The sequence below is a fragment of the Mobula birostris genome, chromosome 30 (assembly GCF_030028105.1).
Source record: "Mobula birostris isolate sMobBir1 chromosome 30, sMobBir1.hap1, whole genome shotgun sequence".
NCBI lineage: Eukaryota > Metazoa > Chordata > Chondrichthyes > Myliobatiformes > Myliobatidae > Mobula > Mobula birostris.
This window is the reverse complement of record NC_092399.1, coordinates 6779689-6796643: the sequence shown is the minus strand read 5'-3', so window position 1 is coordinate 6796643 and position 16955 is coordinate 6779689. Positions and strand designations below refer to the sequence as shown.

The following is a 16955-nucleotide window of genomic DNA, read 5'->3' as shown; positions in this document are numbered from 1 at the left end:
TTTTCAGAAGTCCTTTGTAAAGGTGCTGCACAAGAGGCTGCTTAACAAGAGCCCATAGTATTACAGGAAAGATATTAGCATGGATAGAAGATTGGCTGATTGGCAGGAAGCAGACTGGGAATAAAGGGAGCCTTTTCCGGTTGGCTGCTGGTAACTCAAGGTGATCCGCAGGGGTTAGTGTTGGGACTGCTCTTTTTACATTATGCATCAATGATTTGGATGATAGAGTTGATAGCTTTGTGGCCACATTTGTGGACAATATGAAGACAGGTAGATGGGCAGGTAGTTTGCAGAAAGACAGATTGTGAAAATGGGTAAATAAGTGGCAGATGGAATACAGTGTTGGGAAGTGTATGGTCATGCATTTTGGTAGAAGGAATAAAAGGGTAGACTATTTTCTAAGTGGGGAGAGAATTCAAAAATTGGAGGTGCAAAGGGACCTGGAGGTCCTTGTGCAGGATTCCCTAAGTGGTTAACTTGCAGGTTGAGTTGGTGATGAGGAAGGCAAATGCAATGTTAGCATTCATTTCAAGAGGACTAGAATATAAAAGCAAGGATGTAATGCTGAGGCTTTATAAAGCACTGGTGAGTAATATTTGAAACGCCTAGATACGGTGGATGTGAAGATGTTTCCTATGGTGGGGAGGTCTAGGACCAGAAGGCACAGCCTCAGAGGGATGACCATTTAGAATGGAGATGAGGAGTAATTTCTTTAGCCAGAGTGTGGTGATTTGGTGGAATTTGTTGCCATAGGTGGCTGTGGAGGCCAGGTCATTGGATGTACTTAAGGCAGAGGTTGATAGGTTCTTGATTACTCAGGGTGTGAAAATTTATGAGGAGAAAGCAGGAGAATGTAGTTGAGAGAGAAAATGGATCAGCCATGATGAAATGGCAGGGCAGATGTGAGGGCCAAATGATGTAAATTCTGCTTCTATGCCTTATGTTGGAATCTGGAGCAATAAAACAAAATGCTGCAGGAACCCAGTTGGTCAAGCCTCTATGGGGATGGGAGGATTATTCATATTTTGGATCAAAACCCTGCATTGGGATGAAGAATAGAGAATGGAGACAGCCTGTATAAAGAGGGCAAACAATCAATATAAAGTATGAGTGTTGAGACAGTGGCTAGTAGAAGACTGGCGGAGTCAGAAGAGGGAAGGATGATGGGCAGACAGAGCCAGGTGGAGGAGAAGCACGGAGTCGGGGCGAGAGAGACAGCTGGATGACAGATGGAGGTTGTCAATAAAGAGGCAGGTTGAGTGAGAGGAAGGTGAAGTCACCCAGGATGGTGATAAGTATGTACACAAAAGCTATTAGTGCTGGAATCTGATGTCAGAAAGGTGATAATGGGAACCATTAAGGAGAGGAGACAGGCCGATGGATCTTGACCCAGATGAGGTAATTGGGGAGCCAGAGGGTGAAATGTGTTGAGTTGTATGTGGATAGATCCAGGATGGGAAGGGGAATAAAAATGGGTGAAGGGTCATTGAGGGTGTACCGGAAAGGGGCCAAAAATGGGAGGCCCGGGGGGGGGGGGCGAAGAAACACAATGGAGATAAGGACCAAACCATATTTCCCAGGTGAAGCAGAAATTTAATTGGAGTCCTTCCTATCTAGTATACTTCGCTTGATGTTCACGATATGGCCTCCTTTACATTATAGAAACCAAATACTAGAGATCGTTTAGCACCGTGTCTGGTTGACAGGAGTGACCCCGAGCTTCTGGTTGTCTGTTGCTAAATTCCCGTCCCAGTCTCTAACCTGTCCTTTTTGTCTGTGGCTTCCTGAATTGCTACAACACTCAGGGCAAACTTGAGGAATAACACCTCTTTTTCCAGTGTTCTGGCTTAAATTTTGCAAGCTTAGTTAACTTGCTCTTTCTTTCTGTCTGTGTCAGAAGCTGATATTTATTCTTGTTATTATTTCAGATCTGTTTTTCTAGGTATATCCCACAACCTGGCTATTAGCAACTTATAACATAAATAAACTGGAGGTGCTTCTGCTTGTCATTGAAGGTCATTTGGTCTCACTGTATCAGAGATAATCCTCTTGTTTTACTCATTCCTCCTCAATCTCCTTTTCCACTGAAAATGAACTAGCTTATATACCTTCCCATTCCTTGGACCTGAAACATCAAGCTTCTCTTTCCATTAATGCCACATGACCCGCTTAGTGTTCAGACCACACATTTTCTTTTAATTTCAGATTTCCACCAACTGCAAATTTTTGATTTAAAAATTAACTGAAAACTAAAATTTAAAAGGTACTGGTTACTAAAAAAAATCAACAAAATAATGAACTTTAAAAATCATAACTAGTACTAATACCTCCCCAAATTACTCAAGTGCCATACATATACAACTAACTTGTTAGCCTGCATTACAGAGGAAAAAGTTCCAACTCTGGGTATCTTCAGATACTGAAAGTCCTGCATTGAAACTATATGTTAAATTGGAAGTACAGCAAATATCCACAACTGGTGGTTGTCCATCATGTTCTACGATGTCAGGAAACCTGTGCGGGAGAGTTTTTAAAGTGGAAAAGCTGCTGCACTGGGGCAGTTCCATTCTCTCAATCTTGGAAACTCAGGTCTTCAAACTGGGGTCTTCCTTGGTTGCTGTGGATGACCATGACACCTTCTATGCCTTGTCATGCCCTTTGCTTTCCAAGGAGTAGTGCAGTATGGCCTTCCTAGCAATTGGATCTCACTGTTGACCTCATCCACCCAGTCTGCCACATGCTAGGACAGGTATGACCCTATCTCACTGCGGTATGAGGCCATGGGCTACCCTCACCTGGTTTAGCCCGGCTGTCAAAGTGGTTTGACCACTGTCACATGTAAATAGCTACCTGGAGCCACAGGTGAGAGCCGTGTCCAGTCGGCACCAAAGGTGCATGAACTGCTCCAGAATGGACATGACAAGCCCCTTCACCAGAGGTGCTTCCCCTCCCTGGACACCCTATAACACCTCAGTTTAGGACTAACAATCAAATAAATATTTTTATTCAGTTAGGTAATGGTAATTCAATGATTGTCAGTATTTGCTAGATATAGGATTCTGTGAATCAATGACAGGACAAAAGGCTGCTCAGTGATAGTTAGGAAACAGCATACATGAGTGATGGGACAGGAATCTCAGTGTTGGGGCTGGAGAGACAATATGTTAGAACTGATCAGTGACATGACAGGAGAAACTCTGCAGGTGTGAATCTTATTCCCTGGTAGAACAGGGCAGTAAGTAAAAGGGCAAAGTGCTGTGAATTCTCCACACTGCAATGGAACACATAACAGTGACAGTCCCCACAAAGCAGGTTCCTTATTCCCAACTTTTTTTATGCCATGGACCAATACCGTTAAGCAAGGGGTCTGTGGACCACAGGCTAGGAACCCCTGATCTATACCAAGTAAGCAGAATCCATTGTTAAACAGTTTGCTTTACAATGACCGGCAAAGCATAAGCAATTGTTGCTTTCAAATATCATTGTGTTTTTTTAATGGACAAGTTAAACTGAATTTGGCAATGGGGCTACACTAAAAACAATGCAATATGCAAATATTTAATAACATTTTATTCATATTAAGTGTACCATCATTGTAGTAAAATGAACATTTTATATATCCTTTAACTGAAAATATGTATTTTCTCTAAACTCCTTTTATCTTTCATATCTAATTGATTTACCTTGCAGTACAATTGCACAATCACATGATCAGAGCTGAAAATTATCTTTCATCTTCCACTAAATGAATTGTGTGCATTTCTTTACACGAGGGTCACAGCAGTTGATAGCAGAGGCACAATTAGCTGCTTGGTGCTGTCATGCCATAGTACAGCGATGATGGTGGAGGGTTACTAAACACACCATGGGTCAAGTTGCCTGAATGCCGGTATCAGTGGCATTTAACCTGAAAGTTCCCTTTCTACTGATTACAGTGCTTCCTGGCAAGGATCCATTTCAATCTGATGTCAGAAGCCATCTTTATGGTGAATCTGATAGAGGAGCATGGAATAACGATGAGTTAAAATTAGATGTCAGAAACAAAATGGCTCCAAAACTCTTGCTGCAGCATTCCGATCCACCTCACTGTCCATGGCTACTTTCTGGTAAAGTAGGGCCCCCCTAAGTACCAGCTTAATGAACAGCTCCAATTTCACTGATCACATTCATGGCTGTCCAGGAAGCAACCACTTCAGAATGACATTGAACAGTTCCTCAGCGCTGAAGGGACAAGTCTTCCAGAGGCTGCAGTGTCTGCGAAGCAGATGGTGTGATGAGTCTGACTTTAAGCAACTAGTTATCAGGTACATGTCTCATCAACCTTGAGGAAGATAGCTCCTGTGTTCTTTGGTATAAATTGCTTTGCGAGGGGCTTTGCTTCCTTCTGAATGTCTGATTACAAGGAAAGAAATAATGATTACCTAAATTAGAAACACATTTACTAATGAGATTATACTATTTCAATCCTGCTGTTCACACATAATTTTAGGATATCAGTCTGAGCACAATGGTAGCCTTCTGTCTGAGTGGTTAGATTATCTTGGGTTCAAACTGCTGCAGAGACCAGAACTAAAGATGGTCATACAGTAAATCTCAGTTTATGTTTTATGAGGCCATGCTGTGTATGGATGGGACCACTTCCAAAGATAGTTAATTTTTACTGAAAACAATCAGAGAATTTCTGAGAATGGGAATGGTTCCATATAAATACAAGTTACTCCTCTATTTCTAAATGCCTTTGAAAAACGAATAAGGATATACTTAAGAAGAAGTTGCTATTGATTAGCTCCCAGGAGAACATCCAAAGGAGAGAAAACCATGAAGCCATTTAATAACATTTAGTACCAGAGGAATCTTATCCCAAACCTCATATCAAGGATTCTCCTTATTTTACATATCTAGGATAGAAGAGGCTTAATGGCTAATGAAGATTATCAGAAGAGTGGAGAATATTAATTCTGGACACCTTATGATAATAGGTTGAAGTTCACACAGTACAAATGAGAACACTCTAGGTAGGAGAAGGTCAAGTTATTCAAGTCCTTGGATGGTAAACACATTTTCAGTAACATCACTACAGATCAGACATGAGTTCAGTTCATCTATTGCTGAAAGCCTCACACCCCTATTGCCACCTTCTACAAATCTGAGCTCATCCAAAACTTTGAAGCTCATATCCCATCCCAAATCAATCACTTGTGTTCACCTATCTGCAGCATAATAGGGTAGTGATTTAGTACACAATATGATCTCACAAACAAGTGAGCTAAATGGTCAGTGATGCACATTTCGCTGGGACTGATCAGCAAAAAGATAATGGCCAGAATATTAGGAAACTTGTGACACTCATAAATAGCCTCAGGATCCTTAATAATGTCAGAACAAAATTTACTCTGAATTTCTGTCTGTGATAGAAACAATCTATTAGACTCCTGCAATTGAATAGCTTTGTATTTAGCCATATAAATAGCCATAACCAGCAAAAAAAAATCTATCGGAAGTATCTTAGAAACTTTCTTCTCGGTGTGCCTGTTAGTGTTTAATTGCACTTTTTAATTTTTTTCCACACTAGCAAAATCTTAATTTATTTCCTATCACCAGCTCCCTCAAAAGATTGTGACTTCAGAACTCAGCGACCTGCACAGATGAGTGGGGGGATGGGAGAGCGGAGGGCAATCAGGGTTCTGTTAGGTATGGAATTTCAGGATTTTCTCACACTATAATGAAGCAATGGCAATATGAATCCAGATCAGGAGTGATAAGTTGCTTGGACGTGAATTTGAGAGGTGGAAGGAGGTACTGCCAAAGAAATCTTAATGAGTTGCTGCAGTGAATTGCTTAAGATCCTACACGTTAGAGCTTCAGAACTCCTGTGAAGTTTAGGCTAATCAAGAAGACTGCTCTGTTTTACACAATGGTTAATTTATGTTCAAAGTATGTATGCAGTATACAACTCTGAGATTCATCTTCTCCAGATGACCACGAAACAAAAAACATGGAAGTCATTCAAAGATAAACAACCCCCTTCCAAACCAAAAAAAAGAAATTCCAAACCCTAAGCCCTCCCTTGCACAAAAAAACTAACAGATCGCTCCACACAAAAAACAGCAACAAGAACATCAAACCCCAAATCCCAATCTCCCTCCCTTGCACAAAAAAACCTAACAGATTGCTCCCATGAAAGCATGGGTGAAAACAAAACAATCCAAAAAAATCATAGACCAAAGGTGACCTGTTCCACAGTCTAATCCATAAATCGCAAAACTTTGACAACATCCGTATTAATCTTGGCAAGAGGCGGATGATTGTGTTAATTTCCTGACTTGAACTTGCAGGTGACAGCAAGGTTTGGCAGTGCTGGGTTTGGGTTATTAAACAGAGAATACTTAGTTTATGGTCTACTCTAGTAACCAACTAGAGGAACATTGTTTCATTCGGCTTTATTCATGCATGGCTGAATGATAACTAAAATGAACTTGAACCAATATTTAAATACCAATTCCAGCATAATGATTCGGAGGCACTTGGTCAGCCAGGCTACCAAAAGGGGATATATAATGACTAAGATTTTCACCTTTCCCAATACCAGAATGTTGCTGAGCATTTCTTTCTTTCTTAATGTTGGGATATCACTGGTGAGCAGAAACTGGACGAACTCCATTATCTTCTTCTCGTTATGCAAAAATTGCTTCGACTGCTCACGATTAGAAAACATACCTCGCATCTCTTTCACAATGCTGAGAAGGCAAAGCAAAATAGCCCATTAAATACAGCAGAAGTAATGCAGTGCTTGACCGGTTTAGCACGTCAATCACAATCTGGAAGGGGGAGCGGCAACAATGGCAGCTCATACTACGGATGGGAGAAAGTGACATTAACTCACATGCAGGGGTAAATAATTTACACTAACATTATAATCATCATTAAACTATCAACCCCCCCCCTTAATATCAAGACAACTTCACTCAAATTCACTTCCTAAGACAACTTTAGAAAGGATGTGCTGAAATTGACAAGGATTCAAAGGAGGTTCACAAAAATGATTTCAGGATTGAATGGCTTGTCATATTGAAGTGCATTTGATGGCTTTGGGTCTGTATTCACAAGAATTCAGAAGAATGGTGGTGAACTCATTGAAACCTATCGGATGGTGAAAGGCCTTGATAAAATGGATGTGGAGAGAATATTTCCTATGGTGGGAGTCTAAGACAAGAAGACACAGCCTCAGAATAGAGGGGTGTCCTTTTAGAATGGAGATGAGTATGAATCCTTTAGTCAGAGAGTGGTGAATCTGTGTAATTCTTTGCCACAGGCAGCTCAGGAGGCCAGGGGTTGATAGGTTATTGATTGGTCAGGTCTTGAAGGGATACAGGTAGAAGGCAGGAGACTGGGGCTGAGAACAAAACTGCATCAACCATGATGAAATGGCAGAACAGACTCGACGGGCTAAATGGCCTCATTCTGCTGCTATATCTTTTGGTCTGCTGCTATATCTTAATTTATTCCTGGGAAAATAACTATATTTTGTTTAATGATATTAGTGTTACACATCCACAAGGCTCACCATGCAAGACCATCACATTCCTTCTCAGAAGTGGTACCCAGAACTAAACACAGCATCCCAAATGTGGCTTAACAAGTCTTTACATTCACGTACTGAAACCCCAGATCTCTACATAAAGACATCAGCCCCTTCTCTACGTGTCTGTACCATGTTAACAGTCCCTACATGTCAGGGGTTCCCAACCTATTTTATTCTTTGGAACCCTACCATTAATCAAAGGGTTTGTGGACCCCAGGTTGGGAACCCCTGCTCTACATGAACTTCCAAGTCAACATAGACACCTACTGCCTCTAGGCTTTTATAATTTAGGAAGTACTTTTCCAAAATCGACAACTTCAAACTTCAGGGTGCTTTCTACATGGAGTTTCCACATTTTTCTTCTGACTATGTGGGTATCCTCTAAGTCACCACTAAGTATCCCCCCCCACCCCCTCCCCTTTTCCTTCTCCCTGGGCCTCCTGTCCCATGATCCTCTCATATCCCCTTTGCCAATCATCTGTCCAGCTCTTGGCTCCATCCCTCCCCCTCCTGTCTTCTCCTATCATTTTGGATCTCCCCCTCCCCTTCCCACTTTCAAATCTCTTACTAGCTCTTCCTTCAGTTAGTCCTGACGAAGGGTCTCGGCCTGAAACGTCGACTGTACCTCTTCCTAGAGATGCTGCCTGGCCTGCTGCGTTCACCAGCAACTTTGATGTGTGTTGCCTGATCCTCTAAGTCAAGGTGGTTCCAACCTTTACTTAATGCCATGGACTGAGGGGTCTGTGGACCTCAAGTTGGGAACCCCTACTCTAGGTGCTCTGGTTTCCTCCCACATCCCAAAGATATGTGCATTTGACGTTTTAAATGGTCATCATAAATTGTTCCTAGTGTGTGGGTGTGTATTAGAATCTGGGAGATGCTGAAGAGATTGTGGGGATAATAAAAAATGGAATGAATACAAGATTAGTGTAAAAAAGTGGTTGTTGGACCTGATGGGGCAAAAGGCCCATTTCTGCTCTATATGACTCGTATGGAGGGGAACCTGTTCAGCCTGCTTCACCTACATTCCAGAACCAAGATCACTTTAACCTCAGTGGATAAATCATTGAATGCAGTCAATTTTTACAAATTTTGAAATTAAATTCAAGTTACTGTAGAAACATAAGCATATGGGCCTTATATTAGACGTTCAAAAGACAAAAATCCTCCACCAATCTGTCTCCATCACACAAAAGCAGTCCCAACAATCAGGACCTATGGTGGATCCATAACCATATTCACAGATGTCACCTCTCAGTAAAGGCCAGCATTAGTGGCTAACTTTGCACCAACTCCAGTTTGCCAGTTAAGCGAGGAAAATAATGCGGAATTATCAAGACCACAAATCCACTATTCCTAGAACCAAAACAGTAGGGAAACCTGCCTCCTTTATGCTCCTGAGATATGGACAACCTACAGCAGACACCTCAAAGCATGAAAGTACTCAGCAAAATCATTCAAACCACTGGCATGATGGCAAACTATTACACATAAACGATCCCAATCCAGCATCTAGCTCTAATCATAATCAAACCAGCTCCAGAAGGCAAGAAGCATTACCTGAATACCTGCAACTATGTTTCCTAAACAAGCACTCTACTCCATGTTCCACCAGCAAAGCATTTCCAGGATGATAGAAAACCAATTTCATGACTGTTTCTAAAGTCTTGTCGAAAGAGTGCAACTATTCCTGCTAGCTCATGGGAATCCCTTACCTGTGGCTGCTCAAGCTGGAAGGGGAACATTTGGACAGGCATAAAATATCCCAAATCGCTATGGTGTAGACATGCAGAGGCCACAACCATTGGAACAGCACATGTTGACCCAACCAACAACCTGTCCCACCTGTGGCAGAGTCTGCAGATCACATCTAGGATTCTTTATCTGCATCAGAATCTTACAACTGGAGTGGATGTTAATTATTCTCAACCTTAAAGGAATGTTTGAGAAGAAGAGGTAATGGTGGTGAGAACTAACAGTGTCTGTAAAGGGGTTGGGGTGATACTGTAAATGGTTTAGAGTAACAGTAACTCATATTTGGATATGGGGAGTGCTAATAGGTATAAGAAAGACAAAATTCACAGTGTGGATGTGAGTAACAATATCAAAATGACAATATCTCCTATTGCATATTAGGGAATATCAGCAATGACCCCCACCTATTGAGTTCGGCACGAATCCGCTTATATTCCTCAATGTTCCTCTGGATGGCTTCCAGCACCAGGCAAAATTCCTCGTAAGTGGAGATGCTGAGATTCTCCAGGGAGCTATATTTCAACGGTTGCTGTTTTTGAGCTAGGATTATTTGCTTGATACAATCTTTCATATGTACCAGGTCCATCTCTGGGCTAGTCATGGTGTCATCTTTTAACTGACAAAAAGGAATTAAGGGGAAGGTTAATTAGAGGAATAGATCAAGAGACATAAAACAGTAAACTAAGAAACAAAATTTACACTAAACATTGACAACTGAACCATTCACTGCTGCACCAGTAATAGACAATAACAACAGCCGATAATTATTTATCTAGAGATAGTATCCCCTGACTTAACCCTAACTTAATCACTGGACACTTTACGATGACGAATTAAACTTCTAATTGGTACATATTTGGACTGTGTAAGGAAACAAGAGCACCTGGGGAAAACCCACACATTCCACAGGGAGAATGTACAAACTCTTTAGAGAGGACGCTGGGACTGAAATCTGAACGCCGACACCCCGAGCGGTAATAGTGTCATGCTAACTGCTAAGCTACTGTGGTGCCCATTGGCAATATACAATTATATAATTCTATATTACCAACGTGCAGGCTGAAAGGGGCAGTTTTGGTGTGAATATAGTAAGTGATAAAAAGCAGAGAGTTCTGGTGCATGGCTGTTTCCCCAGAGGGAGGTATGCTGGATATTACCAGGATAATAGCAGAAGGCAGATCAGTAACTGGAGACCACAGATTTAAGGTAATTAACATTGGGATCACTGCAGTATAGATTTCTTCTAATGACAAGGGGCTCGCCAGTATGATCAGAAAATCTTACGAAGAGCTGGAGTGGAAGATCAGCCTGGATATAGTAAGGTGTAGTGGAGAGAAATAATATTTGGGTTGGGGAAGGTAAAGGTGAGATCAGGGAGACATGCTGTAGGAGGGTGGTCCTGCAGCATGCACATGTGGTGAAGGCATGGAAGCAGCAGAATGGTGTGGAAGATGTGGAGGTTTGCAGGGAGCAGATCAGTGGTCTGGAGTGTTCTGAGGAACATGTGGCTTTGGTGGGGAGCTACTTCAACCCTGATGGTAGACTTCTTGTTGTATACATCAAATAAATATTCCCTTTACTGACCCATTGTTCCCTGTGAACCAGAGTCGACCCTTAAAGATCTTGTAATGAAACGTACTCACTGGAAATGACACCAGTCGAGTCTTTAATTATTGGAGAATAGAGATATCTTCATATCACATAATATAAATCATCAATGACAAATAAAGCAGTAGAAAAAATATTGGTTCATTAAACTCAAAAGTTCTTGCTACAAACCAATAAAAGTAACACTTTCCTGATTCTCTCTATCAACAGTATCTTGATCACTACTTCCACCAGATACACTAGCAAGTTGCGATCAGCTGGGAACCTCTTTACTAAGCAACAGATGCATAGTATTTCTCCCCCAGTGTCTGTATATAATTGGTAGTCAAGAAAATGAGACAAGCACATTTGATAGCTGAGAAATAGAAAATAGAAAACTTCAAGACCATAAGATATGGCCTAATTCTGCTCCCATTTGTCCATCGATTCTGCTTTGCCATTCCTTTATGGCTGATTTTTTTAACCCTCTCCCCAATTCCCCTGCTTTCTACTTGAAACCTTTGACACCCTGACTAATCAAACAGCTTTATACATACCCAATGACTTGGCCTCCAAAGCCGTCTATGTCAATGAACTCTACCGATTTCCTACCCTCTGGTCAAAGATATTCCTCCTCATCTCTGTTCTAAATGTATGTCCCTCTATACTGAGGCTGTGCCCTCTGGTCCTAGACTTACCCACTGTAGGAAACATTCTCTCCATATACACTCTATCTAGGCCTTTCAATATTCGATAGGTTTCAGTGAGATTCCCCTTTGTTCTTCTAAATTCAAGTGAATACAGGTCTAGAGACATCAAATGCTCCTTATTTGTTAACCTTTTCATTCCTGGGATCATTCTTGTAAACCTCCTCTGGACCCTGCTCAATGCCAGCACAGCTTTCTTTGATAAGGAGCTCACAATACTTCATGTGGTCTGACCAATGTCTTATAAAGCCTCAGCATCACATCCTTGTTCTTAAATTCTAGTTCTCTTGAAATGAATGTTAACATTGGATTTGCCTTCTTTACCACCGACTCAACCTACAAATTAACCTTTAGGGAATCCTGCACAAGGGCCCCCAGTTCCCTTGCATCTCCGATTCTGCTTCCTCAATACTACCCGCCCTTCCACCTATCTTCATATCATCTGCAAACCTGGTCACAAATCCATGAACTCCATCATCCAAATCAATGACATATAATTTGAAATGAAACAGTTCCAATACTGACCCCTGCGGAACATGGCAGCCAACCAGGAAAGGCGCCTTTTAGTCCCACTCTTTGCCTGCTGCCAGTCAGCCAATTGTCTATCCATGCTAGAATCTATCCTGGAATAGCAAGGGCTATTACCTTGTTAAGCAGCCTCATGGGTGGCACCTTGTCAAGGTACAGAACATCCACTGATGTTCCTTCGTCTATCCAACCTGTTATTTCCTCAAAAAAATTCCAATAGTTTTGTCAGGCAAGATTTCCCCTGAAGGAAACCATGTTAACTTTGGCCCAATTCATTATATGACTCCAACATCTTCCCAACCACTGAAGTTAGGCTAACTGGTCTATAATTTCCTCTTTCCTGCCTTCCTCCCTTCTTAAAGAGTGGAGTGACATTTGCAATTTTCCAGTCCTCTGGAACCATTTTAGAATCTAGTGATTCTTGAAAGATCATTACTGATGTCTCAACAATTTCTTCAACCACCTCTTTCAGAACCCTGGGCTGTAGATCATCTGGTCTAGGTGACTTATCTACCTTTGGACCTTTCAGCTTCCCAGACCCTTCTTCTTAGTAATAGCAACTACACTCACTTCTGCCCTTTGTCACTCAAATTTCTAGCATACTGCTTGTGTCTTCCACCATGAAGACTGATGCAAAATGCTTGTTGTGTTAGTCCGCCATTTTCTTTGTCCTCTGTTACTACCTATCCAAAGGCATTTTCCAGTGGCCAATATTTACTCTATGACGACCTACCGATGCTCACCACTAAAATCGAAGCAAGAAGACTGCAAGTAGCGGGGCACTGTCTACGCCACTCCAAGCTACCTGCCAGCCTAGTCATCGTATGGCAGCCCAAGTATGGGAGGATGAACCCTGGGTGCCCTCCCAAGACTATGATCAACATGCTCCTAGAAGACTAATGTAGATGAACTGAACACACTGATAAGGGAGAGGAAGAAATGGAGAGGCGCGGCTAATGTAGATGAACTGAACACACTGATGAGGGAGAGGGAGAAATGGAGAGTCCGTCATCGTGCTCGATGCTGGCCCCCTAGACCTGAGTCGACATAGTAGTAATAGTAATAATATTTACTCCCATTTCTCATTTACTCTTTATATATCTGAAAAAGCTATTGATATCCTTTTTGATATTATGGGCTAGCTTACCTTCATAGTTAGTTTTTTTCTTTCTGTTTGTTGCTAACTAATGTTTTCAGTTTCTATAACAGGTTCCCAATCAGAGGCAGCATGTTGCTGACAGTGTACAGTTTCCTGTTTTGCAGTTAACACCCGATCTTTCAGAACACTTAGAGTAATTAGGTCATTGGAACCACTTAATCAACTCTGAATGCAGCCAAGCTAATGATCACAGCCTCTCTTCCAACACACAAAAAACAAACCTGCTTAAATCACATCACGGTGGTTTTAGAAAGCTGTTGCAAAAAAAGACATATGTCATCTTTATAAGGACATGCCTGAGAAGATCACATAACTGGATGCCAGAAAGATTCAGGGGAGCGTGATTTCAGATGCATTTTACACTAATATGATAATTATGGTCTTGTGATTGTTTATAAAATACACCTACCTCAATTCTATTTGGCACTTATTTCACCACCCTGCCCCCAAAATTATTTGTTTGGGAAGTGTTCATCAGCAAGATAATGCTTGTAAAGTTTCAAACTGGAGACCTAGAACTAAAATTTTGGGATTACAATCAATACAATCTTTTCCAGAGTAAAACACATCACACCTGCCCCTACGCCCCTCCCTCATTACCATTTAGGGCCCCAAACAGTCCTTCCAAGCGAGGCAATGATTCCTGTTGGGATCATCTACTGTATCTGATGCTCCTACTGTGGCCTCCTGTACATCGGTGAGACCCAACATTGATTGGTAAATCACTTTGCCGAGCACATTCATTCCATCCGACACAAAAAGCAGGATCTCCTGGTCGCCCAGTTTAATTCTACTTCCCATTTCTATATGTTAGTTCATAGACTCCTCTACTGCCAGGATGAGATAACACTCAGGTTAGAGGGGCAATGCCTTATCTTCTGTCTGAGTAGCCTCCACCCTGATGGCATGAGCATCAATTTCTTGAACTTCTGATAATGCCTCCCCTTCTCTCCTTCACCATTCCCCATTCCTGTTTCCCTCTTTCACCTGATCTCCTTAGCTGCCCATGTCCTCTCTCTGGTGCTCCTTCCCCTTCCCTTTCTCCCATGGTCTTCTGTCCTCTCCTATCAGCTTCCCCCTTCTCCAGCCCTTTATTCCTTTCACGAATCAACCTCCCAGCTCTTTACTTCAACCCTTCCCCTCTCTCGGTTTCACCCATCACCTGCAATCCCCCTTTCTTTTCTCGGCCTGAAATGGCAACTGTAACTCTTTTCCACAGATGCTGCCCGACTTGTGGAGTTCCTCCAGCATTTTGTGTGTATTGCCTTTGTCAAGACCAACTTCCCTCCCAGTAGCCAGGTCAAGAGAGGATTCATAAGTAATACTTTCTTATTGTTATGTGGTATAAATCTGTATCTATCAATACAATGTATCAACAAATCAGCTCATTCCATCGGGGAATTGTAATATATTTAATGTCTGCAATAAACCCTTAAGATCACCAAAGCAAAGAACACTTATTGGCTCCCAAATATATAAGTGTCTTGAAGTATCTTGTACACTGCAAATGAGACATTTCTGCACTTCCTAAACTTGCCAACCTATTGCTTACATCAGCAATTTGGTCAGCCTAGTGCCAAATTAGGGAGCATTTTTTACTCACTTGTTCCTTCAAAATAGATTCATTTAACACAGAAATTTCATGGAACAAGATTTCTATCCTCTAAACATGGGCCAGTGATGCACTCTAAAAGGATCACAAACACGAGAAAATCTGCAGATACTGGAATTCCACAGCAACACACACAAAATGCTGGAGGAACTCAGGAGGTCAGGCAGCATCTGTGGAAAAGAGTAACAGTTGACGTGTCAAGCCGAGAACCTTCTTCAGGACTGGAAAGGAAGTGGGGAAGCCAGAGAAAGAAGGTGAATGGAGGGGAGTAAGAAGTACAAGGTGGCAGATGATAGATGAAACTGGGAGGGGGAGGGGTGAAGTAAAGAGCTGGGAAGTTGATCAGTGAAAGAGATAAAGGGCTGATGAAGGGGGAATCTGATAGCAGAGGACAGCAAACCATGGAAAGGGGAGGAACACCAGAGGGAGGGGATGGACAGGTAAGGAGATAGGTGAGAGAGGGAAACAAGAATGGGGAATAGTGAAGGAGAGGAGGAGAGAGTGGGCCATTGCTGGAAGCTCAAGAAATCGATGTTCATGCCATCAGGTTGGAGGCTACTTGGATGGAATATAAGGTGTTGCGCCTCCATCCTGGGTGTGGCCACATCCTGACAGTAGAGGAGGCCATAGACTGACATGTCGGAATGGGAATGGGAAGTAGAATTAAAATAGGTGGCCATAGGGAGATCCTGCTTTTAGTGTTGGATGGAGCAAAGGTGCTCGGTGACCAGTCTTTCAGTCTATGTCGGGTCTCACTGGTATACAGGAGGCCACAGCGAGAGTACCAGATACAACAGATGATCCCAACAGACTCACAGGTGAAGTGTCACCTCACTTGGAAGGGCTGTTCGGGGTGCTGAATGGTACTGAGGGAGGAGGTGTAAGGAATATTCTACTTCACAGTTACTTAAGTTGTTATTTTGCTCACATCATACCTTGGTCGTCAGATGGGACGCACCAGTCAGTGTGTGCCTCTTCTTCTCTTCCTTCAACATGGCTTGCTCCAGATTTGAAGTTACTGCAGCAACCATTATGTTTGCAAGGATAAAAGATCCTCCAATGAGGAACAGGAAGAGGTACGCTCCACCCCAATACATCATCACTCCATTAGTTTTCCTAGAAGAAAGAGAGTTTAGTGAATGTCTAAGGTTTGGAAAATAATTTTAAGTGAAAGGGCCAAACATCCAGGATTTGACAATTCTATCAGCAAATCCTATGGAAAGACCCTGCAGTGACTTCTAACAATTTTAAAACATGCTATATAATAAGAGAAGATGTACCCTATAGTATATTTATGTCCTGTTTAACACAATAAGACACAGGAGCAAATTACACTATTTGGTCCATTGAGTCTGCTTTGCCATTCAATTATGAAATCTTTATTATCCTTCTCAACCCCATTCTCCTCCTTCTCCCTGTAATCTTTGACTCCTCACGAATTAATAACCGATTAACCTCTGCTAAATATACCCAATGACTTAGCCTCCACATTTATCTGTGATAATCAATTCCAGAGATTCACCATCCTCTGGCTAAAGAAATCCCAACTCAAGTCCATTCTTTAGGGACGCCCTTTATTCTGATACTGTGCCCTCTTGTCCTAGACTCCACCGCCACTGGAAGCATCCCCTCAAAGTCCACTCTATCTAGCCCGTTCAATTTTCAGTAAGTTTCAATGAGCACCCACCCCTCCCAACCCTCTAAATTCCAGGGACTATCTGCCCAAAGCCATCAAATGCTCCTCATATCCAGGATCATTCTTGTGAATCTCTTTTGGATTTTGTCCAATGCCAGCACATCCTTCTTAGCTAACGGGCACAAAACTGCTCACAATACTCCAAGTGTGGCCTGACCAATGCCTTATAAATCTTCAGCATCATATCCTTGTTTTTATATCCTAGCCCTCTGGAAATGAATCCTAACATTGCATTTGACTTCCTTACTACCGACTCAATCTGCAAGCTAACCTTTAGGGAACCTTGCACCAGGACTCTCAAGTGCTTTGCACTTCCAATTTTTGAATTT

The 16955-nt window shown here is 42.0% G+C and overlaps 1 protein-coding gene across 1 annotated transcript in view; it reads right to left on the bottom strand.

Moving 5' to 3' along the window:
- Positions 1-3628: 3628 nt before the first annotated feature.
- Positions 3629-16955, bottom strand: part of LOC140190464 (cation channel sperm-associated protein 4-like) — a 61298-nt gene continuing 47971 nt past the window's right edge. The window contains exons 8-11 of the mRNA XM_072247078.1: positions 15866-16046; positions 9742-9953; positions 6575-6737; positions 3629-4392 (exon numbers count right to left, since the gene is read on the bottom strand). Coding sequence (XP_072103179.1) covers positions 4294-4392; positions 6575-6737; positions 9742-9953; positions 15866-16046 — 655 coding nt within the window. The 3' untranslated portion in view covers positions 3629-4293. The remainder of the gene's footprint in view (positions 4393-6574; positions 6738-9741; positions 9954-15865; positions 16047-16955) is intronic.